At 46.9% G+C, this 24,884-nt stretch overlaps 1 protein-coding gene across 9 annotated transcripts in view; it reads right to left on the reverse strand.

Annotated features, from left to right (window-relative positions):
* ZBTB46 (zinc finger and BTB domain containing 46) overlaps positions 1–24,884 on the reverse strand; it is a 45,049-nt gene that overhangs the window by 5,711 nt on the left and 14,454 nt on the right. For 8 of the 9 annotated variants that reach the window (XR_009741301.1, XM_061441593.1, XM_061441594.1 and 5 more), the window contains 6 exons: positions 23,602–24,571; positions 10,627–10,881; positions 4,777–4,949; positions 3,546–3,597; positions 3,144–3,455; positions 31–206 (listed from right to left, as the gene is read on the reverse strand). Coding sequence is in view for 8 of the 9 variants with exons in the window: in XM_061441593.1 (XP_061297577.1) it covers positions 31–206; positions 3,144–3,455; positions 3,546–3,597; positions 4,777–4,949; positions 10,627–10,881; positions 23,602–24,571 (1,938 nt within the window). In the remaining variant the exon portion in view is untranslated. The remainder of the gene's footprint in view (positions 1–30; positions 207–3,143; positions 3,456–3,545; positions 3,598–4,776; positions 4,950–10,626; positions 10,882–23,601; positions 24,572–24,884) is intronic. The other variant, XM_061441598.1, reaches the window with a different exon arrangement.

Below are 24,884 nucleotides of genomic sequence, written 5' to 3' on the forward strand. Positions count from 1 at the left end.
AAGTGATAAGTGGCTGTGCTGGGCTCTTACCAACGTGTGCCGCTTCATGTGCTCCCGGCGCGTGAACTTCTTGCCGCAGATCTCGCAGGGATAGGGCCTCTCTCCCGTGTGGGATCGCATGTGTCTCTTCAGGATGCACTGGTGCATGGCTGAGAAACTGCAGTAGGGGCACTTGAACTTCTTCCTGATGACTGTGAACTCGTTGACTGCAAGAGAGCAAAGCAGAAGATGCTGATTACAAAAGGTCGGTCTTATGTACTACTTCACTGCTGAATTGGTTCACTGTGAAATCAATCACAATCTCACCCCTCAACCCTCTACAGTGGCTTTAATCCTTATATTATTGCACTTCTGCTATTAAAGAACTTCAAGTACTGTCATCAGACAACCTCCTGAACACGTCAACACACAAACATTCAGCAACAGTCTGTAATGCACGTTGCCCAGCGCTTGCTGAATGCTAAGTAACAATGCCAAGTAACTCTGTGATACTTATTATAATGAATTATCTTAAGTATTGAGATCTAAACCTCTAACACTTATTTGTGGAGGTAGCAGATAGCTGGGAGTAGCAGACCACAAACATAACACCCCTTAAAGCTCATTCCAACCCCCTGCCATGGGCAGGGATGCCTTCCACTAGAGCAGCTTGCTCCAAGCCCCATCCAACTTCCATCATGCTTGATGGACCTTGTTCTGCCCCCCTTCACTTGTGCTTTGCTGAGCTAGAAAAGGGGTAGACCTCGAAGCCTTCCTGACACAGTTGAGTCTTTCCTTCATGCCATCTCCATAGGAGCTGCTGAAAGTGGCCCCAGGGGATGCAGATGGCACAGACAGCCCAAGGGTCTCATTTGCCAGGGAAAATACTAATACTACTAAAAATCAATGCAAGCACCTGGGCCAGGGCTGCAATACTGGCACCAAGGAAAGCACTAAGCAATAGCTTATTCCCTGTCAGTAAAGATCACCCACTGTGATCAGGCAGACTCCTGAAGGGCTGGTTTCAAGCGGCTCTGCACTTGCATTGCTTTAGGAACCTCCCAAAGGAGGTACTTTAATGGGGCCTGATGCCCAGAGGAAGCTCTGGCAGATACCTCACCATCCCCACTCACACCTATAGCCTTATGTACAAGATTTACTCACTGGTTTACTCTTCCTCTTTTATATTATAGAAAAAGAATCTGTTGCTTTATCTTCTCCTCTGGATTTGACACCCCCTTGTCTATACAACCAGAGGCAAGGAGCCCACTTTCTTCAGTTCTACAATGCAAAGCTATACATGAGAAACACGTTTCCAGTCTCGTCTATCACAGATATTAGGGACAGGCCACACAAACACAGTCCCCAGGATCTCTATAAACCTCTTCCTGCAGAGTCTAGACAAGGTAAGGAAGCTGTAAACTGATGGAGGGGAGTCACGAGGGGATATGTGTGACCTCCCTCCTGCAGCCCCAGGCCATGCCGGTGCTACTCAACACTACCCAACACAGTGTGGACCACAGCGAGTGGGACAAGCGGCTCCACACGCCAGGTTTAACCACGACATGCAGGAAAAAACTGGCATGGACATCCCAACCGTAACCAGATCCTGAGATTGTGAGGGGAAAGTGCTTTAGAGAAGGGAGTAAGAACTAAGCCAAGCAAGGAAACTCCGGCTTCCCAACCCACAGGCCCTGATGTGGCACGGAGATGTCTCCCAGAGCTCTGGCTCCCAGCAGGAATGGGCAGGGCAGAGCCACACCAGACCTGTTCCCTCTCCACAAGCACAAGGGCAGCAGGATCCAGGATCTCTCTATGGGAAACAGCTTGGCAAGAAACTCTCAAGTCCACCTTGTGCATAAGCAAGTGTTGCTCGTTCTGGTCTCCCCGAGATGCAGCGACATCAGGAGCAAGATCCTTCCTGAACACCTCCAAAGCTCACGTGGAGAAGCTGCTTTCACCCTCTCGCCCTCTCCCATGTTAAGGAATCAATCCTACAATGCTGAAGCTCAAGCTGCTGACAGGCAGCGCTGTACTCGGAGCAGCTGGGAAGCACCACACTTCATTACACTACTTTCACAGTTACTATAATCCCGGTTTGCATGCCAATATATAGCAAGAGATACAGAAATGGTTAATCTTTTATAAAAATACCTGATTTTCATGTAATAAAAAAGGCATTACAGTAAGAGTACCCTCTGGTGACTGATTTTGTATGCACACCCTAAGTTACATTAGATCTGCTCTTCTCAGTTTCAACGTCGCAGTCTGGCTAACTTACATGACAGAAACCACAGCCACACGCCAGTGTATCTCTTAGGAGAGATAGTACCAATAAATACACAAGCCTTGAGACAGTCCTCAAGCCCAAATCATGTCCCCTGTTGCACATGTGAACAGGCAGCGTGGTTTTCCCTGTTCAATGCACAGAAACCCAGACTTTCTACAAAGCTTAGAAGGCTGCGCACCCCAGCACTGCCACAGCTCCCCATCTCCAGATCAGTTGTCTGGCTTGTCTAATGGATACAGCACTAGACCAGAACTCAGCAGACTGAATTCTATTGTTAAGTCTACTGCTAACAAGCTGAGGTATGTTATTTTCCCAGGGAATACAAGGAAAACATCACCATTTCTTTTATAAAGCACTTTGAGATCTACTCACGAGAAGTTTGAGGTCATATAAGCAAGCACACAGTATGATCACACCGGTAAAAGAGCCAAAGTGCCCATTACATGGGCTGACCCGAGTCATCTTTGCACACAAATCACACCATGGCTGCAGTTACACAGGGCCTGGACCCAGCCTGTTATCCCCTACTCATCTTTGGGGAGTTACTCTCTAATATGACACCTGTGGTAGGTTTATTTGCAGCAGAACAATGGATCAAGTTGCTTTTCCTAGTTTAAGTGTCTCACACACACAATAGCAGCTACGTGTCCTCAGGATCCTCAGTTTGTCCTACACTGCCCCAAAGCCTGAGCCCATGCAGCAGGGCAGAGCCTGGGTAACACTTTCATGTGGCTACTGAGGCTCTTCCGTGTACCAAAGCCCTGGCCACAGGAGAGACAGACACAAGCACCCGAGTGCACAGGCATAAGGTGCCTGTTTCAGTCTGTCTTGTCTCGAAACAGCTTGGCACAGTTAGGACACTGCATCTTCTTACAATGGAAGTGGATGGACTTCTCGTGCCGATCCATGTTGGATTTCAGAGTGAAGGTGGCAGGGCACTGGGAGCACTGGAAGCGGGAGAGCGGATTGGGAAGCACTCTGTCAGTGAGGCCCGGCCGGGGGCAGTCAACCAAGTCCAATGGGAAAAGCATGGAGAAGGCATGTTCATGGATGTGCTCCTTCAGCTCTTCAGCATGCTGGAAAACCCTCCTGCAGAAACCACAGGTCAGCCTCTTGGCGAGGCTGGAATCCTGGCAGAGGCCATCAGTGGTTCCATCCATGTCTTCGGATCTGGAGAAGCTCGTATCTACAACAGAAACAAGAGACACACAAGGAGATCAGCGTCCTCTGGTGTAAAACAATGGCAGGTTTAAAACACATTTTTCTCTCTGCTTACCTGAATCAGAGTTATCAAACTGCCAAAGTGCTAAAAGTCCATCGTAAGCGGCCTGCAAATGGAAAGCATCCTGGAGTTAAGGCAAGCATTTACAAGAACACGTCTCTGCGTCGGTGCTCAGAGCCCCATCTTACCTCTGCCTTCACCCCTTCCTCAAGGGAGGCTCATCCCTTCTCCTGGCCACCAATCTGCCTTTATGAGGCTCTCACTCTCAAAGCAGCCAAGTTAATGGGCTGTATTTTGCAAGATTTGGTGTTTTGAAGCAAGTAATCAACATGCCCTTTTGGGTCCTGGGTAACTACTCAGTTCCCAGCCTCACCAAGCATCCATAGCTCCCACTGTGGCCAACAACAGAAAATCTCTAGCAGACACAACAGAACTGGGAAGTTTTCCCTTAGCCCTACACAGCTACTTCTTCTATCCCCATAGAAAACAAACACCTTCTGCAGAACTCCCTTTATGCGGTGCTTTCTGGCACTGCTGCTCCAAAAGCTCAATAAAAGGTGATGTTTAGGTTTCATGCAGCATTTGCAGTGTGCCAGCGTGTGGCAGATGGCAGCTCTCTATGGGGCAGAGGCGTGATGCAGCCTGGGCAGGTCTGCTGGGGATGGGCAAGTGGTCGCTGTGAGCAGCTCCCTTTGCTCCGGGATGACTGCAAAGGAAAATCTGGGTTTCCATCCGTTTCTTTACTGGAATTAAAGCATCATTCCAAAACACAAAGACTAAGAAATGCCATAGAAAGACATGAATTTGATGTCAGAGTGTAATACAGCAGCCAACCTGCTTCTATCCCAATTTAGCTAGAAGAAATCTAAACGCAGAACACAAGAGGTGGGCAGTGGATAGCTGTGGTCTCAGCTGTTTTTATGCCATTATTATGCTCTTGCATGCTACGCTTTGCAAACAGAAGGACTGACAATAAAAAGGGCATGTATCCTTCAAAACCATAGTTTTGTGAATGCAAGTTCTGCTGAGGAAAGGCACAAAGGCTAAAATTAGGACAGCACCAGCCTTGACCTCAATGGACTTCCTAGGTTTAAAATACCCTGTATTTAAAACCAAAACAAAGCTAACAGATCAAAGTACGAGACAGGAGGTTTCTCAAAGCACTCCTATGTCCCGAAACCAGGACACCCCAAACCAGGCAGAATTTGATGAAACAGATACCTTTGCACTTCAATCTGTTGGCATTTACACACACACACACACACACACACACCCCCAATCTTACCTGGGTGGAGGAAGGCACCTCTCCTTTTGCCATGGTTTCTGGTGACATGCCACCAGAGGAGCAGGCCTCGGGGGGGCTCTGAGTGGCAAGGTGTGATGAAGGCAGCGGGGGAGATGGTGCTTCCACTTTGCCATCACTTTCGCCCCTTGGATGATTCAAGTTGGTGCCAGGCCCTGGGGAACACAGGAAACGAATCTCACCCACGTGCACCAGCACCAGCTGGTGGCTTTACACCAGGCCTCCAAAGGCAGCGCTCGCAGGGTTATCTTCCATCAGCGGGAGCAGGGGATGCAGCAGGACACTGATGCCAGAGGCTTTGGTGCGTTTGCTGTGTTCAAACCAGCCTCCCCACCCTAATGCCTGGTGTGGGTGGTGGTGTCACACCGTGTGGCACCGTCACTAAGGGAGTCCATCGGGAGACAGCAGCACACACAGCCAGAGCAGTCACACTGCTGAAAGACACCTCTGGGAGGAGCACCATTTCAAACCCATTTAAGCAACATACACAGAGACTGGATTCTGCTACTGACTTGCTTGAAACTTGATGGCAAAGCTCCAGATCTCCAGATCTGACCGCGGTGTATTTATTATATACTGTCAATCCTTGATCTCAAAGTGCTTTACAAAAGAATTGCTTTCATTCTCTGGTGACCGAGCATGGACGTGCAGATACTCGTGCAAAACTATTCAATGATACCCTAGAGGCAGTAAGATTCCAAAAACCTACCATAGATTAAAAAAGGAAAACATCATTTGTCTGTCTGAAACAGAAGCTGCAACAGTCAATCTGTAGCACTGGTCAAATGGTAAATGCTGCTCCACACACTGCCCTGCTAATGCACAACACATCTAAATACGAGTGAGGAGCACGTAATCGAGAGCAGCAGACGTTACAGGCTGTGAAACAAACTTTAACAGCCCCCTTGACTGAACACTGGAACCACATAGTGAGCAGGGTCATTACTTCCGAAAGGCAAGCAGGCAAACTGAGGAGCAAATATGGCATCAAAGGAAATAAATGCCTATTTAAAGCACTCGATGCCCTAAAGGCTGTTTTATTTCTCACACAAAGGAGCCTGATTGAGACCCCACACTTTAATGCAGCTACAAATAACAAGTCCAAGTTTATTCTAGGGCCAAGTACAACACGCTGTGATCTGGGGCACAACAAAGGTTTCTGAACGCCAGCGATCCCAAACCCAGCTCTGTATCAGCTCCCAGAGGAAACTCTGCCCTCGTGCCACAGGCTGGATGTTTGCTGTACCTTCCTCTGCTTTGATCACAGATGGAGATCTCACACAAGGGGGTTAACGCTGTTCAAGGGAACAATACTTCACGTTTTCGTGCTGGTGCTGCTCACTTGGGGCTCTTGCAATTTAAAGGCAGGACAACAAAACACTAAACCCCCATAAATTCCAGCCAGGAAAACCATGAATTCATCAGTAATTCCCATTAGAAACTGTGACTCCAGGTCCACAGCAGAATTCCTGCCTAGACATCCACATATCCCTGCGTTTTCCCCCCAACATCCCAAACTGATCCCAACCTCCCTGTTTACATTGAAGCTACACACTTGAGAGTACAGAGAACTCAGAGGCATCTCTGGGTTGCACATCATCAAACAAAGGGTGCTTTAGCACACAGTAAAGAGAAGCCAGTGGGGTCTGGCTGGACTAATTCTGTATTAGCACCTTCATGGATTTATACAGGTTCCTAGGAAACTACACACATGTGAAAGCTGAAGGAGGAACAATAAACTCCATCACCCACCATGAGCCACCACGATGTACACCACAACAAAGCACAAAGCTGAGTTTTAAACCAACAGTTCAGATTTATTTGGTTTCAACAACTGCAGGTAACACAAGAGGAAAAACCCACATAAATGACCCACATGTTGTACACGAGAAGGCAAACAGAACCTGGATTCATGCTCTGTCCCATTCTAATACTGGGAGAAACCTTCCTCTCCTCCTAAATTGGTATTGAAATGGATTTTAGTGACAAGTGTTTTAACTTCTCAATCAGAAATCAATCAGCTCTGCATAGAGACGATGCCTTGGCTTAACAACATTCCTATGAACATGGTATTATCTGGAGAGGAAACTGAGGGAAAGAGAACAACAAAGGTTATTATAGTGCTTAAATCACATCCATTCTCCCATAAAGCTTCACGTACCATGTACAGAACTTCCACGTCAGACTGAACCCCTTCAACTTCCTCCTGGGGCTGTTGACCGCTGGTTAAAGTGTATTCCTTCAACAGCCAGCACCAGTGGAAGTGGTTGGCTTCAATGAAGCACTGCCTAAAAATAACATATTAGCCGGTTTGCCCAAAGAAAAGGGCTCTGTGTACCATGGAATCACTTGGCCAGCGAGCTTCATAGGAATTGCTTCTATAAACAGTTGCAGTTGCAAGAGGGTAAACAGGAAAAGCCAAACTTAGACACAGAAAAAAGCAGGCAATGTGCTATTCTGGAAACATGGGAGAGTCACCCTTCAGGGGAGCCCAGCACCCCCAAAGGAGAACAAGGACATGGACTGACCAGCGCGGTTGCTAATGAATATTCAAAGTCTCATTCTCTTGATTATACTTGGCAAAAGCAGCTAAAAAGAGTCAACTAAAGCCTTTGAGACTTTAGTAGCTGTGGTGTAACCATCCGGAACAATGCTACCAAAGTTCAGTACCACAAGTGAAGTAAGACACGCGTTATGAAGCCAAGCAGCTCAGGAGGAGGAGCTGGAAACCAGCACGGGATAACCTGCTTTTACAGACAGAGCATGAAAACTGAACCTCTTAGACTGCCTTATCTGAAAGATCCCCACAGCAAACTGGGCAGGTTCAGTAATGAATGGCTCCCAAGACAACCTCAGTGTTACCCATGAGTAACTTACGTGGTCTTTTTGGCTGCAAACCCCACATGTTCTTTAGGTTTCCACCGAGCATATGAACAACATCAGTCTTGATCATACACCATGAACACCAGAATTCTCAGAGCTGCAGGTTGTCTATGACTATGTTACCCAAATAGCAAGCTACTTAAATCTTCCCTCCAGATTTTAAATGAATTTGAACTGGTTTCCTTTAGAAATGCTGCACTTACGTTTGACTCCATCACAGTGATACATCAGCCCTCACACACCCCGGGCTTTGTTTTCCATCAGGAGAATGTTAAGTAATTTCACACCTCAAATGATCGTAACAACATAAAATGAATTAGGAAAGAAGCACACAGGGTAAAGGGAAAACTTTGGGGTTTCCTCTTTTAACTCCTCCAGCAGTGTGAACTATGCAGAAGGAAAAATGAAAACTCTTAACACATGCAGTGACCTGGAGAGTGAGATCCCCTTTAGACACAGCTCATCCCACTTCTACCATGGGTAATAAATACACTCTTCAGCTCTGTCCACTTCCAGTAAGTGTTTCCTCCAGAGAAGACAAATAAACCCAAGCGCTGCTCCTTGAGTCAGTTACTGTAGTGCCTCACAAGCACACACAAGGACACTCCAGTGACAGCAGTTAAGGTTAAAACCAGTTTTCAACTCGAAAGAGATTGATCACTTCGAATTCCTGTAATGAGTGTTTGCTTTACCAATGTGACAGATGAAAACTGTGCTGCACTGGATTTGAAAAGCAATAAAACCTTTTCCTTGCCCTGTGCTCCTGCCTACTCCCCCCACCTTTTTCTCCTTAAATATAACCCAGGACTTAAAATGACTCAACATCCTCAAATTGTGCTTGAAGTAGAATGTGAAAAACACCTACAAAGCTAGCACCAACCCAGACTGGGCTTTTAGATCTCCAGAACCTTCTTACCCCTCACTTTACTGTCCCTTTATACACTGAGGATTCTCATTAAACTTGATGTCCTATTGTATTCATACTGACCACTTAAAAGCGAGTCTTACAGCATAAGGTCTTTCATAAGTGGTTAAAATGAATTGATAACTGGGTTTGAACAAGATGAATGCAAAGTATGTCCCTTAACTCTATCCTCCTGTAAAAATCCTTGTACCAAGCGCCAGCCCCATCCATGCTCTGGTGTGAGAGCTACACCAAGTGACCTGTCTTGTGTTTGCCTCATGCAATTCACTTTGCTCCTATAAAGATGAGATCACTGGAGCTGAGCTGATGAAGCTGAAGTCATAGTAAGAGGACAGGAACACAGGGACCTCAGACACAGGCTGGAAGGACCTCCTGAGTCACTGCACCCACCAATGATCTATCATTCACCTCCTTTTCTAAAGGTACCAAGCTTTATCTTAAACCCTGCTGGTCTCCTGCCATCACCACGCCTGTTTCCAAACTCCATTTCTCTGGTTGGGCAATCTCTAATTTCCAGCCCAAATCTGACTGTCTTCTACTCATCTGTCTTTATGCCAAGTGGTGCTTCAGCTTCTAAGTAATTGAAGGAAGGATGATGGATAGAGACAGCCCTGTTGTTATCAACATTTATCATGACAGAGATGACAGCACTGATCTCACCTGTCACAAGACAGCGCTGAACCCACGATGCATAAATCACCCTCCTGAGCTCCCCCTGTCCCGGTGCCAGCTGAGGGCACTCTTCCCACTGCACACAAGCCAGAGGCTGAACTGCTCTACAGGGTCTTTGCTGCTGCACTGCAACAAAGGGATTTTCATCCCAGGAGCCTCGTTTGAACCATCTCAATCTGATTTAATTGGAGATCATCCAGTAAGAAAACTACTGTGGAAGGAAGATGAACACTGCAGCACTTCGGCCGCAGAATAAGGCACAACAACTCTACCTTTTCTCTCTAAACTTAGAAAGATCAACTAAAATAGTTTTACTGTTCAGACTGAGAAGTGTAAAGAGATACTAAGACTGACATTACCTGGTGCAGTTATTTCCCTTTATCACACAGCTCAAGCCACCAGCTGACCACTTGGACAGGGCTTGGAGCAAGCTGCTCTAGTGGAAGGTGTCCCTGCCCGTGGCAGGGGTTGGAACTGGATGGGCTTTAAGGCCCCTTCCAACCCAACCAGTCTGGGATTCATTCTATGATCCTACAACCATTAAAAGTTATCTATCTTTTGCCACAGTGGAGAGTAAAAGCAAAATAAGTGAACTTTTCTATCTATTTAATGGCTTAATTTTCTCAGTGTAGATTAAAATAGACCTTTTCTGATGGAACCTCAGATGCAGTAATCCGAGAGCCACTGCCTGCTCTATTTTATGCCCCATCTTCTCAGAGCATGATTAAAATACAGCATTAATAGTTTTTTCTTTCTACTTTGATTGTAATGAATACAAAAGTATGCTGAAAAATCAGCTGCCCACACCTAACACACACATCAGCTGTCTCCAGCACGTCACCAGGAGAAAACCCATCCATTTCCATGTGCAAGTGTAACAACACAATCAATAGCTGCTCCTCAGAGAGAGGTCTAAAACTAACCATGAAGAAGTGAAGATCCTTCGATGTACAACCCCACAACTGTTTCCACAGACCCAGGAGCAACAGGCAAGATGTCAGCAATCAGCCAGTTTGCATTCAAACCCTTTGGAGCTCCTTCTCCTACCATAAGGACTCAAATACTTTGTGTTTCCTTTGTAAGTCCCATTGTGCAAATGAGCAAACCAGAGATCTGAGGACGCTACACGCATACACGCTAAATACTTTCTCCCACGGCATCAGCAGTTAACATTGAAGCTGGATCAACACCAGACCCAGCTTTCGTTTTATGGAAAGCGGGATTGAGCAGGACACAAAACTGGATCTGAACAGATGAGCTGTAACACACAAGCCAGTGGCCCGTGTTTTCCTCTCACAAACCGCCTCACTTGAAGTGTCAATAAGCAAAAAAGGAGAGAAACACAAACTTACGGGAGAGGGAGTGGGTGCCTTTGGGCAGGTACTCGAAGAGCAGAGAGCTGTCCTCTCCCAGCATGTCGGCTTTCAGGGACAGCAAGCTGTTCTTGCTCATGAGAGCCGCGCGCAGGTTGGCCACGGTGGCAGCCTGGAGCACATCCTCCTTCTCCGGCGTCAGCGGCTGCGGGATGTACGTGCCCTCCCCGGTGAGGAGCGCTTCCTCCACTCTGCTGTCAGAGCTGCTGGGCTCCGGCACCGGCACCTCAGCACCTGCGGGGGGACAGAGGCTGTCAGAGAGGGAAGAGGATTCCCGAGTGGAACACCGCAACTTCAGCGCCAGGAAGGAAGGGCAGAGGGAGGTGCACGACCTCCCCATGAGCAGTAACTGCAGGAAAGCTTCACTATTTGCTTGAAATGATGATTTCAGGATTATCTGCTAGTGTCGGAATTACATTCACGTGTTAAATCACAGAACCACAGCCTGGTTTGGGTTGGAAGGGACCTTAAAGCTCCTCCAGCTCCAAGCCCCTGTGCCCAACCTGGCCTTGAGCACTGCCAGGGATGGGGCAGCCACAGCTTCTCTGGGCACCCTGTGCCAGCGCCTCAGCACCCTCACAGGGAAGAGCTTCTGCCTAAGAGCTCAGCTCAGTCTCCCCTCTGGCAGGTTAAAGCCGTTCCCCTTGGCCTGTCCCTACAGGCCCTGGTCCAGAGGCCCCTCTCCACGTTGCTTTAAAGACCCACTCCACGAAGCTGTACCAAAAAGCCTCAAAGCAAACAATAAGGAAAAGGCAATCATTAGCCGAGTCCTCCTACACCCTGGAGATGGAATACCCCAGCAAGCACAGCAGCAGCGACTATGTGAGCTATCAGAGATGTTTTCTCTTTAAAGCAAACCATTTCCCCTCCTCCATCTGTGTCTTGCTTCCTTAATCTCCCATCACCAGTTTTCGTACGTATCAGCTAAGCAGAGGGATTCAATTGTTTTGACTTCTTACATATTTTGTCATCCCCCTGTTACTGAGCGAGCAGGTGACAGCTATATAAAACACACTTTTCTAGATGATAATGAAGTCTGGTTTAAAAACTAATGCTTCTGCATAAAGGGAAAAGAGGAGACTTCAAAAACCTTACAGAAGGTGGCAGAGAAAGTCAATTCTAACCCGTTGGAGTGGCAACGGAACAGCTTTATCCATCACAGGCGTGCCAATAGCTCTGCTCCGTGGCAAATCCCTGCAAAGAGCTCGGGCCAGGAAGGGTGTCTGTCACCAGCGCGGTGCTGCCAAAGGAGCAGGAGGCAGTAAATCACCTTGTGTTTCCTCCTGGACTCCTCCCCTGCCAGCTCCAGATGCTGATTGACAGCTGCCAGACCCGTTGCTGCCTGCTGCACATAAACGCTAATTGTTAAAACGCACGCAGATTAATTGCAAACCACAACAAGACAGTAAATGCTCCTCAGAAGCCAAGAGCAGTGACAGGCAGTGAAATAGAGGCTTTAAAGCTTCCAGTCTTTACAGCTGATGGAACCTAATCAAACACACATTAAGGCCAAATAAATACCCACTTAGTCACATAAGTACTGACATCCTCACAGTGCACCAAAAGCCCAAAACTCACAAGTTCCCCTTCTCGGTGCCTCCAAAACCACTTTGCGCTCCTCTCCAGCACACGACTTCCTTTACCGAGATTTAGGGAAGAAGCCTATGAATCAAAAGCTCCCATCACTTCCCACTAATCCAAACTGTTTACTACAGCGCTGCAGCCCGACGTAAACCCATAGTAAATGAGCTCTTTCACCGTTCCTCAAGTGAGGGCTCACGTGGAGGCCCCCGAGCTCCATGCGAGCCCTGCCCAGCTCATTCCTCACCCTGCTGAGACAGACCCAGTGACCAGCCCTGCTCGCAGGGAATCCTGCTTGGAGCAGGAAGCCGAGCTGGGATTAGGGCTGCACTGAGCTCATTAGTCTCTTTAGCAAAGAATTATTGTGCAGTTATTCTATTACAGCAGCTGACTTTCCCAAACACAGCAGCTTTAGGGAAGCTTTGTTGGCTTCTTGGCTTCAGTGTTTTACTATTTTCCTTTAGTTTCAAATAAAACACAAGGCTGATTTTTTACAATGTTGGCAACAGCTTTTCCACACAACTCCAAAAGCCATGTTAAACCAGTAAAGTTCTTATATACCCGTGAAAGCCTAATGTAAAAGGAATATAGGAAACCTGATTGGAATCAAAGAATCCCGGAGTGGTTTGGGGTGGAAGGGACCTTAAAGCTCATCCAGCTCCAACCCCTGCCATGGGCAGGGACCCCTTCCACTGGAGCAGCTTGCTCCAAGCCCCTGTGTCCAACCTGGCCTTGAACACTGCCAGGGATGGGGCAGCCACAGCTTCTCTGGGCACCCTGTGCCAGCGCCTCAGCACCCTCACAGGGAAGAGCTTCTGCCTCAGAGCTCCTCTCCATCTCCCCTTGGCCCATCCCTACAGGCCCTTGTCCCAAGCCCCTCTCCAGGTTTCCTGCAGCCCCTTCAGGCACTGGAGGTGCTCTAAGCTCTCCCCTTCAGAAGCCTTCTCTTCTCCAGGCTGACCCAGCCCAGCTCCAGAGCAGAGCTGCTCCAGCCCTCGCAGCATCTCCATGGCTTCCTCTGGCCTCTCTCCAACAGCTCCACATCCCTCTGGTGTCAGGAGCTGCACAATTTAAGCCTTGAGGGGCTTCAGGAGAACGACCATCACCATCCCACAGCTCCACCAGCATCCTCTCACCCCAACATCGGCAGCACTGTCGACTAAACCAGCCACTGCCTCCATCTGCCTGCATTTGTGGACACTTGCCAAAGCTTGGGGTGACAGCAAGATCCCACAACTCTCTGGAGCTAATTAAAGAAATGCCAGATAATCTTCTATCCTCCTCTTATGTATAAAATACACTTGACAGTTATAAACAGTAGAACTCTCGGTTAAGTCCACCAAATACTTTCCCGCCCACAGCCAAACATGAAGCAGGGCTGGCAAGTCCTGCTGTTCAGTTTAACACATGTAGGAAGAAACCACAGCAAACCCCACAGCACAGGTTGCTGCGTTTCTTTACATAAATTTCTATGTGGGGCTTTGGATAAAGGCCTGTAGGGACAGGACAAGGGGTTTGGAGCAAACTCCTCTAGTGGAAGGTGCCCCTGCCCATGGCAGGGCTTGGAACTGGATGAGCTTTAAGGTCCCTTCCAACACAAGCCGTTCCGGGATTCTATGAGCATCATCTATGAGCATCACTACTCTCACCTCAAGTCTTCATTCCTGCATCCTCCCCTGCTACTCCCTCAGCTGGACCATGACTACGTGTGTCGTTGCGAGGTGAACTCGAGACAGGAACTACTATGTTATAAATAAACTGGTTTATTAAGAAAAGGTTATATTTAAACCCCAAGCAGTTCCCACTCCGGATCACTACATGACTGCACAGACATTTGCACCGGAACAAGTGGAGGAGAGCGTGGGGGGGGACACACAACAATTCAGTCCCAAGGGAAGGTGGGAGCCACTTCGAACTCTGCTTTTCATTCAAGGACACTGCTAAACCATGACCTGAGCTGAACTCATCAGGAAAAAACTCAGGTGAAATCAAAGACTTCATCTGCTGAGGTGGTTCTGCCTATTTGTGTCAAGTACCTATAGAGCTCTGCCTGAGAGTGGGTTTCAGCTGTCACCTCAAAGCTGATGTTTCTGGTGTAAGATTTGGCTTCATCTCCTCCTGTGCGACAGACAATGAAGTTTTAAACTTGCAGGTAAAAAAAAGAACAAAAAGCTTTCATTTCTTAGTGTTTATTTCTTGGGAATAGAAGAGAAAAAGGAGCACTCGGGCTGGTAGGAAATGACAACCTCTCAGCAGCTGCTAAATATATCCTTGCAGATACCCCCTTCCTTTCTAATAGAAATCCTTCTGAAGTGTTTCACAACTCCCTGTTAAGCCAACGCAGTGCTCTCCCACGCTGTCATGTTTACACACAGAAGCAATGCCAGGAGCTGTATTGGGTTTGATCAGCGCTGGTTTACAAACATAGCAGTCTACACGTGGATAGCATAAACGTGCTCAGCATTCAAAATAAGCTCCAGTTTCACAACCCAGGAAAAGTATCAGGCAAAGAGAGATATTCAACCACCACATGTAATGATCATTAAATGCTGCTTGAAGGACTTAAAGCTCTTCCCTGTGAGGGTGCTGAGGCGCTGGCACAGGGTGCCCAGAGAAGCTGTGGCTGCCCCATCCCTGGCAGTGTTCAAGGCCAGGTTGGACACAGGGGCTTGGAGCAAGCTGCTCCAGTGGAAGGGGTCCCTGCCCATGGAACTGGATGAGCTTTAGGGTCCCTTCAACCCAAACCAAGCTGGGATTCCATGGTATATTCATCATACCTGTTTTACCAGCAGAAACATTCTCCTCAGCACTTCTAGAATGCTATTTCTGAAATAAACCAAGCTGTTCTACGCAAATACAACCAGGTTTTACACCAGTATTTCTGCAGTGCTGTGCTACGAGCACAAGCGCATCTCCCCGTCTGTCTTCCTCAAAACAGTCATCAGTGTCCAAATACCAACTGGAACATTCCCTCCACTCCTCCAGGGATCGGACTAAACCCCATATTCAACCTCTCTCTTCCCTGTGCTATTTGGGTTTGTAACTCTGAATCAAACTCTGCAGATGTTTTTCCTGTGGTGTGTGTCAGCAAAAGGAGCTCCTGGCTCCAATCCCAGCGGCTCATTGCTGCTCTCCCATTGCCTGTTAGTGACCCCAACTCAACCCTCTGCAGGGCTACAGGGTAAATGTGGTCAGAGAACTGATCCTCCCCAGACCACGAACACCCAAAATCCAAAGAGAATTCAAACAAAACACCCAAATCCAAAGACACCCAAACTGGATGAGTTGGGTTTGAAACTGTGCTGAAATGGAGTAATAGAGTGGTCCTTGCAGGAGTAGGAATGTTTGGGCAGTGCAGAAATACCTTAAACCACACTTTCCCCCCCTCAAAGTATGCAGAGAACTGCACAGTAACTCCAGACTATCACTTCAACACCACTAAGATTGAGCCTCAGCTTAACCTCTTTAAGTCAGATACCCCATGCACTAAAAGGACTGGCTCTGTTCTCTGCTGCTCCTCAATACAGTCTCTTGCTGTACATGAACAGACACCAACACGAAGGGATAGGAATCGAGCACCCAAATATCACATTGAACATGAACACAGGGACTTGTTAAGTGACATGATGCTAAGCTATAACCTTTGGAAAACCCTCAGAACAAACAGTGACCTTCTAAAGCAAGTGCCTGCAAGAAACACAAAGTAAATTAGAGACCAACAGAGCAAAGTCAGGTTTGGGTTTGATTCCTGCCTCTGTAGGATGAATTCCTACTACATTTGAAGGCAAAAGCAGCTCTTTTGAGTAGGGAAGTGAACGTCTTGAACGGTGCTGATCACAGAGAGTTCTTTTTACGTTACAGTTCCCAAACCTCCTTGATTTCTCACTTGTAGTTTCAGTAGAGAAACAAAACTGGGGTACAGTTTCCTTGCGAAAGGCTGAGATGGCTGTAAAGAGGAGCTGAGCGCAGCCCTGGCACAGGGAATACATAAACCACCGAGAAGGGCACTTGAGAGATGGGAAGTGCCTCTGATCTCTGGAGTTAAAGCAGATTAACAGAATCAGGGCTGCTACCACAGGGAGGAGGAAGAGGAGGGCTTTGGAGCCTGGGGAAAATGGAATGCAGGGTGGGGAAAGGAAACACACTGCGCTTTGAGCTAAAGCTGGGTTAGGGTGGAACCATTTTAAAGCCAGGGTGTAGCCAGGGAGTAAGTGCCTGGGTTTAAAGCAATGGTTTTTGTTTCCAGACTTCAAAATAACCTGACCTAACCCTTTAATAACAGAAACTCAAACAGCTACTCCTGCAAGGATCGCATCCTGATCATTCTGCTACCCATAACCACGGTGATAGGGAGAACCCGCGTTGTTCAGTGAGCACTCCTGCCACCTCCACAGTGATTCTTCACACCACGAGGGGAGAACCAAAGCCCAGAAATGGGGCAGCTCCTGAAGCCAGAGGAATGCAGGACATGGGCTAAGCCCATTTCACCCAGTTTGGCACAAAGAAGGAATTCTGGGGGTGGCATCAGAGCCCAGATCTGTCACCCCTCCAGGTCTGGCACTGCCACCTACCGCTGCTTAAGGTGTCCAAGTACCTTCTCAACAAAACCAACATTAAGCTGCCCCTCAGTCACAGCAAAGAGCATTTTAATGCCTTGTACCATAACTGCGACTTCAGGAAGAGCAGGTGGAAAAATGCAGTAATTCATTTCCAAGCTGCAGGGAATGTGTGATCTGTTGCCTACCCTCAAAAATGCTTCAGCACCTTCCCAAGGAGCTGAAGGGTTCGATCCAAAACATCCAGATTGCCACCAACCACAACAAAGAAGTTAGAATCACAGAATAGTTCGGGTTGGAAAGGACCTTAAGATCATCCAGCTCCAACCCCCCTGCCATGGGCAGGGACACCTCACACTAAACCATCTCACCCAAGGCCTCGTCCAGCTTGGCCTTGAACGCTGTCAGGGATGGAGCATTCACAACCTCCCTGGGCAACCCATTCCAGTGCCTCAGCACCCTCACAGGAAAGAATTTCCTCCTTAGATCCAATCTAAACTTCCCCTGTTTCAGTTTGAACCCATTACCCCTTGTCCTGTCACTGCAGTCCCTAATGAAGAGTCCCTCCCCAGCATCCCTATAGGCCCCCTTCAGGCACTGGAAGGCTGCTCTGAGGTCCCACGCAGCCTTCTCTTCTCCAGGCTGAACAGCCCCAACTTTCTCAGCCTATCTCCACACGGGAGGTGCTCCAGTCCACTGATCATCCTCGTGGCCTCCTCTGGACTTGTTCCAACAGTTCCATGTCCTTTTTATGTTGAGGACACCAGAACTGCACACAATACATCCACCTTCAGAAGTGATCTTTCCAAAATCGAGCATAAGAGGGATGTAAATAAGAAACCACCAGTAGGAAACTATTAGAACTTGAGCCTGTGTTGCTTTAGGCCATCAGATATTACTCTGACAACTGACATTTTAACCAGCCCCGTTTTCATTTGTGGCTGTAACAGGTAATCAAACGTCTGCCTTCAGTTGTGACACTGCAACCCAAACTTGGGCCACGGCAGGCGGAATGGAGACTCCTGCCCTTCAAAGCAAAAGCCATTCAAAGGAAGAAATGATTGTATTCTGCCCAGTGACTTATCAGCTGCTATGCTGTGTGGGCCACTTCAATCTACATACTATTATTACCTACTGCTACTGCACACTGCCCATTTACCTACTAAAACTCGTCTTAGCATCTCCTTCAATACATCTGTTTTCCTCCCACAAAAAGCTACAGTTTACCAATATACCTTTATTTTAGATAAGATGGATAGTGAATATCAAGTATGGGGTACCATTATCTTAAAAAGTACATTTTCATACCCTTTTTGAGGAGCAGGGAAAGAGGTTTTGGAGAGGCCAGAGCAGATGGATTGATGGATCACTGTGGGAAGCCAGGCAAGGCAGAGCAGCATGTGGGAGCACTGTTATTTACCATGTGGCTGCATTTCAAACTGAAGCAAAAGGGGTTTAATACTGGGCTGCAGAAGTTAAAAGGAAGAGTTAAAAAAACAGGAGAATTCAGTCTCAGCAAGGTTCATCCATCTCTAATGGGAATAGCTGGGTGCAACAGCCTAAAAATCAATTCACTGGGCCTCAATGCTCCCCAGGTATTCCCAGTACAGACACGTTCTGGTTTAACCTTGTCACTGCATCCCCTCAGTCTGTCTCAGTCCCACCTTTACTACACCAGATTCAGACTCTTCCTTCTCAGCACTTGTCAGTTCTTATTTTCTACTATCCCTCTTCCACTCCTTATTCTCTTCCTCCTATCTGTCCTGCCTCTCCTTCCCTTGCTCTATCTCCACCCCATGCTGGTATAATCCTTCACACCAGCCTCCATCACTGACTGCAAACCCATCCTCATGAGCTCACTCGCACTGCTGCTTCTTTATTTCTTCATTAATATTACCCTCCAGTGCTAGCTACAGATCTTTTTTCTTCTCATTTAAACAGAAGGTAAATAGATTATTTATAAAGCACTATGTAAAGGCAGAGGCATTACACAGCTTTTGCAGAACAAAAATCCTCAAGCGTTCCTTGAACACCTGAAGCTTGAACACAACCACCACGCTCATTTTTCCTCCTCTTCTCATTATACAAGAGCTCTATTTCACTCTTTGGACTAATCTGCTTGCCAAGTATCACAACAGAAACAACGGCATCTTAATAATAAAAAATAATCAAGGAGAGATTGGATGATTTTGCATTGAAAAGGTGAAAGAGTTCCAGGAAATCCCCCAGTTTGCTGAGAGACTTATTTGCAGGAATAAAACCACCTTAAAATCACCTACACATTCACCTACCTGCACTGAGATAGGTCCCAAGACCTCATCTGCATCAAATTAGCTGAGAGTTCATCCAGACCAAGCTCTAGATGGGATAAAGGGATAGGAAAAGGCTTTTCCAAGCAGCTGCCTCCCGTCCTCCTGGAGAGGCAGCAGCACAACTCCCTGCAGCAGGCGCTGAAATCAGACCGTTCCATTGGAAAATGATGAACCTGAAGGTGGCCGCAGCACGAGGGAGGAAACTGGTGCATAATTAAAGAGTTTGGTGATAAATATTAAAGGCCCTTGGAGCTCTGCAGAGCTGGGAGGATCCAGTGAAGTCCTGCCCGCCCTTCCCATGAATGTCACTGCTTAACTCCTCAAGCTTTTCCTCCAGTCCAAACAAACATCACTACTTGCAACCACAGCAAAGCAGGAAGTTCCCAAACTGCAGCAGCTTTAAACCCCACTGTTGTGTCTTGAAAATAATCACCTTCATTTCACAGTCAACTGCCACAGGAATCCACTCCCAGCTTTAGGGTGCAAACACGCAGAGGATGTGTGGGAGTACTTCCGAAGAAATAAACTCCTGAATCACAACCCCTATGATTGAACCAACGCATTAAAACCATCAATAAACCCTTCCAAACGCTCCTTCCAAGTGAGTTTTGTAGCGTATGGAGAGGCAAACGCAGCACCATTCTGTCAGCTTAAAGGCTCTCCTAGTGAGAGCTCTTTGGTGAGAGGCTCTTAAGTACCACCCAGACCTGCAGTCCCACATACTCACATAACCCTGTACAAACCTTACCTAGCAAAAGGACAATAAGCTATGGTAAACGAAGATGCTCAGGGCATCTTCACTTCTGAATCTCGTAAACATCTTTAAGATTAGCAAATAGCAAGATGTTTCTTTAGAAAAGCTACAAAATTCAAGAGGAAAAGGTTAACATAAAAGGCAGACGTGTTATTTTTCAAGGCTGTGGAGGAAATTCTTCTTGGCTCAGTTAGGAAGAAAGTTGTTATTTATACAGCCCATCCTTCAGCTTACTTTGGAGAACTGCTGGTCCAAGTTACTGCAGCTTGGTGAGGAAAACGTATATGGGGCTGTTTCATACAAGACTGACATCCTGAACAACCCAAACAGGATGAGAAACAAACCCCTCATGTGTTCTATGCCAAACAGAGAATCCAGATTAATAAAGTGAAACTAGGATGGAGAGATGATCCCCACGGAGCTGTGGGCTTGACTGACAACACCCTGTAGGGACTGAGAGGTTCCTAATCCCACATCTCAACTCGGTTTGTGCTCTATTGCACATCCTGTTTGATCATTCTTCCTTAGATGAAGAGGATACACTCTTCATGGCAGATATTAGGAATTTCTTGCTTGGTTTGCTATTTCCATGTTAGATTACCATTCATAGGATTACTCTAGACATTCCTTTTTATTTTAACCCCAATGTGAACAACTTCAAGGACTCTGCAGCATCAGGAAAAGAATCAACTAACTTGGGAAGAATCTTCTTATCCTTTCAATTAAGGCCTGTGTCTTTTTGAGGCCCCATAGACTCGTGCTTCAGTACAGCCTACCATGTATTTGGGACACTTTAGTACATTCTATCTGTATTGATAAGGACGTATTTCCCACTGGAAGAAGCACCACTACCAAACATACACGAACTGTTAGTTGTTTCAACAGCAGAGTTTCAGTGACTGCAACATGCTGCTTTGTAACATAAATGAAGTAATCTTGTATAATACAGGAATAGGAGAGTATTTTTATCTGTGCCCCAAATAACCACTGAATTAAAAGGGTGATGCAAGTTCCTCCTTCCAAATCGCTGCCTGCATGTTGCTGAAATGCAGTGGTGCTTGCAAGCAAGACCGAATGAGTACCTTGTACAATTCAAGGAGGAAGCCACTAACACTGAGCTTTGGACCCTCCTAAATCAGCTTCTGCATTGCCAGAAGGACTGTTAGTTCTCTAGAACAGAGGCTTTTGCAAATGGCACCCAAATTATCCCACAATGGGGGCTTTCAGACTTAGCAAGCAGCATCTTAAAATAACTGAATAGATCAGAGGAGTGAATGAGCCAAAGAACAGAGAGTTCCAGGTAACTTTGTTCCTCTTCACTACTTAAGAAAGACCACTCAACGCTCATTTCCTCAGCAAACAAGTACCTTTTCATCCTAGCTATGAATAATACTGTAGGGACACTTCCAAATGGATAAGGCAAAAAGAGCCCTAGGAAGTCTGTTTTAAAGCATGAAGCCTGACACTACTAAATCAAAGCCATCGTCAAGCTGAGATTTAAACACATCCCAAACATGCATTATGCAGTGCAGACACTTGCCTTCATCCATTTTCACACAAGAGAATCCAGTTTTCTTCATGCACGGGAGCTAAGTTGGCACACCTACGCTACCACTGAATTCCAGCAGGAAAGGGAAGAACCTGGGGTACCAACAACCAACCCAAGCAGAAACCTGGGGCTTTTCAACGTGGAGCGGTTCACAAGAGGGCTGCTTCCACCTGCTGGAGATGGGAAATACTAGTGTGAGACCCTCCTGCTTTGGGACCAGGACAGTGATGGTTTGGGGGAACAGCTCTGATTTCACCCAAACCATACACCCACACACACACAGCACAGGGAGGCTTGCTGCTGACAAGATGTCCATGTGTTAACCAAAACTGAATATGCAAAGATCTCAAATCCTTTGAAATACCAAAAAAAAAATCTACCAAAAGACAAGAAACTGTGACCTAAGATACACGCAGGTCTCCTTAGGGGAAGCATGCAGAGATGCTCCTTGCTTTTACGTCCATATGCACCCATCCCATGCTGTGTCGCTGTTGTTTTCCCCTTTGCTCTACAGGCACTAGTGGAATATTGAAACTACTTCCCCAAACACCACCACTGAGCTTCCCCTCTCCCATTATGAGAAACACCTCTTTTATAGGTAAACACCTTTAAAACAAGATTTGGCACAATGCGATTGTGCCTGGCAATGCACTGTGTCAGCACTGCACCGAGCCAGCACCCAAAGCCACCTTCCTCTCCTCTGCAAGCGGTTGTAAGGACACTTACATTTAATTCCTTAATGATTAGGAATTAAAGACCAGAAACTTCATTCAGCTTCCAGGAAGACAATCTCTTTATGTCACCCTGTTTTCAGTCCATGCCCAGCTGCCTAAACCAGTCAGTGCTGCAGCTGTGTTACTGCAGTCACCCCAACGCGTGTGGGTTACTGCATCGACCTGTCCAAGCCCCACACCACCCCTTGGACAGTACAAGTGACTGAGCTGCTTTTATGGGATGCCATGGAAGTGAAAACCAGTTGCATGCAAATAGCACACCAGGCAATGCATGCTGAACCCCGCTTCAAAACAGCCCTGAAACACACACATTATAAACCCAGGATTCATTATAAATCATTAAGTTATCTCCCATTTTTCTTCTAACTGCTGTTGTGTAGATTTTATCATCAGCAATTAGAATAATTACATGCAAGCTTGCAGCAGCAGCAGATAAGCATAAAACATAGTAAATCTAAAGACATCTGAGGAGAGTTACCCCTTCAATGAAAACCACATTGAAACTCCAGTATATAAGCATCTTAAACATCCTTTTCCAGCCCATAAAGACTCTTCAGACTTTCTGTATTATTTATATTGCTTTTTCATCTGAAATTGGCAACATAAGGGTATATAATCTCACACACCCTCCTCCTGCCTGACTTGGGCTCTGGTATGCAATGAAACACAGGCTAACTCACCAGACAGAGCTCTTCAAATCAGCTTGAGGGAGTTTGATACCACACTCCCTGAAAGTCCTTAGGAAAAAACCACCCAGACTGCTCCTGTATCAGCAGCATTCCTGGATCTGCTAATTGCTGGGGATTAATGAATCAAACAGAACTGCTATTTTGAGACAGAAAATAACTACTGAAGATTCAGACCAACTCAAGACCACATTTTTCTCCCCGGCTATACGCTTTAAAAGCAGCCACTCACCCGAGACTACAAGTAGTCACACATCAAAATACACTTTAAGCCACAGCAGTACCTCAAAAAACACATTATTCTTAAGGAGTACCAAACATTTCTCTTGCCATGAGCAGCAATAAGCTGCGGTGGTTTTCCTGCACATGAGAAAGTGACACCTGAATACCAGGAAGCACTGGAGATGGTATCATTCAGACTAAATTACAGCCGTGTGTGGTGTAATTACATCATCAATACACTGTGCAAGGAACATTCTTCATCCTTGACATCGGTCTGCACAGCTGCTAAAATAAATTCCAACCTCACCTATCATGGTGGTTTTGGGGGTGATTTAGGCCATTGTATGCTCAAGACCACAACAAAACTCCCAGCCTCTTTCAGAGGAAAACCAGCCAAGTGCTGTGACACTGACGTTCCCAACTCAATTCCTGTTAGCATAGGTTTCTGCATTTTTCTGGCAAGCTCAGCCATTTCGGAGACTGATAAGATCATACCACAAAGAGATCTAATTAACCCAGTGGTTTTAATTTTAGCCATGAAAATCAGAACAGCAACTTACTGGGGTCTCGACTGCTGTAGGGCCATCCTGAAGCAGGTAAGAACGATGGCATTGGAGAGCTTGCCCTGCTGTCCTCCTCCACTTGCTGTGTGATATGCCTCACAGTGTCTTTGTTTTTCCTGTTCTTCCTGCGCCCCGTGGGCTGCCAGCCGTCCCCTACTCCTTGCTCTGAGAACACAGTCTGTATTGCACTATCCTTGCCAGAATGCAGTTCGCTCCCTCCGTAATGCGACGGCGAAACCTGTTCCTCCTTGATCCGTAAAGAGCCATAGCCCATGTCACTAGACCAAAGAGACTGGGATGAAATGTCTTCGTGGCCATCTGGTTTTGGTTCTTGATCCTCTTTGCCATAGCTGCTCCCTCCTTCATGGCAGCTGGCAATGGCTGAGTCTCCAGACGAGTTTGCAGGGCTCGTGCGCCGCGCTAACCAGGGAGATATACTCCTGCCAGCCACCACTGCTGAAATCAGAGCATCCGTACTGCTGCTGGAGGGGGCTCCAAGCTCATAATCAACGAGATCATCTGAAGCATCAGACTTTATGCTTATGTCAAGAGCTGCTTTGATGAAGTTGTGACAGGCCTGGACAATGTCTGTCATCTGCAGGTAACTCGCAGCTGACATCACCTCGATGACGTTGCGGCTGGTCAGCGCGAGGTGTGCGGAGTACATGAAGTCAATGATGGCTTTAAAGCCTTGTGCAGTCACGATGTCCAGGTGGGTGACAGTGGCCTGGTCAGAGGTTTTCTGTACCTGGCAGTAGAGTGTTTTGAAGTAACGACTACTCCCAAGCAGAACGTTTTTGTGAGCCTTAAATATCTTCCCCTCCACTATGATGCAGACGTCGCAGAGGATGCCGTGCTGCCTCTGCTCGTTCAGCTCCCGCAGCAGGTGCCGGTAGTGGGACGCGATCTCCATATCTTCCTTGCGGTTATTCATCTGGAAATCTTTGTGTTTCCTCTTCCACAAGTCCTGCAGGGGGGAGGAAATGACAGGATTTCAAAATCCACTACAAGCTGACAGAGATTTTCAAAGACTGAGACAAACCCCGAGCTGTGCCGAATCAGGTAACCAGTTCATCCCGAAAGGATGCTGCAGAACACAGGCACTGCCTGGAAACACCACACATTCATTACATGATGCAGCTTCTTTTCACCAGACTTCAAATCATTTATGTTAAAAAGGAGATTAGATTTGAAGCTCAGTCCTCCCGTGGCTCATAACATCCCAGAGAAACGCTTCTTTAAACGACTACAGACTCGCAAGCAAACCTGTCTTAAGTTAC

Source organism: Pezoporus flaviventris, unplaced genomic scaffold (genome assembly GCF_033815535.1).
Source record: "Pezoporus flaviventris isolate CSIRO_AGI_PZ_B2104156 unplaced genomic scaffold, CSIRO_AGI_Pfla_v1 ptg000213l, whole genome shotgun sequence".
Classification (NCBI taxonomy): domain Eukaryota; kingdom Metazoa; phylum Chordata; class Aves; order Psittaciformes; family Psittacidae; genus Pezoporus; species Pezoporus flaviventris.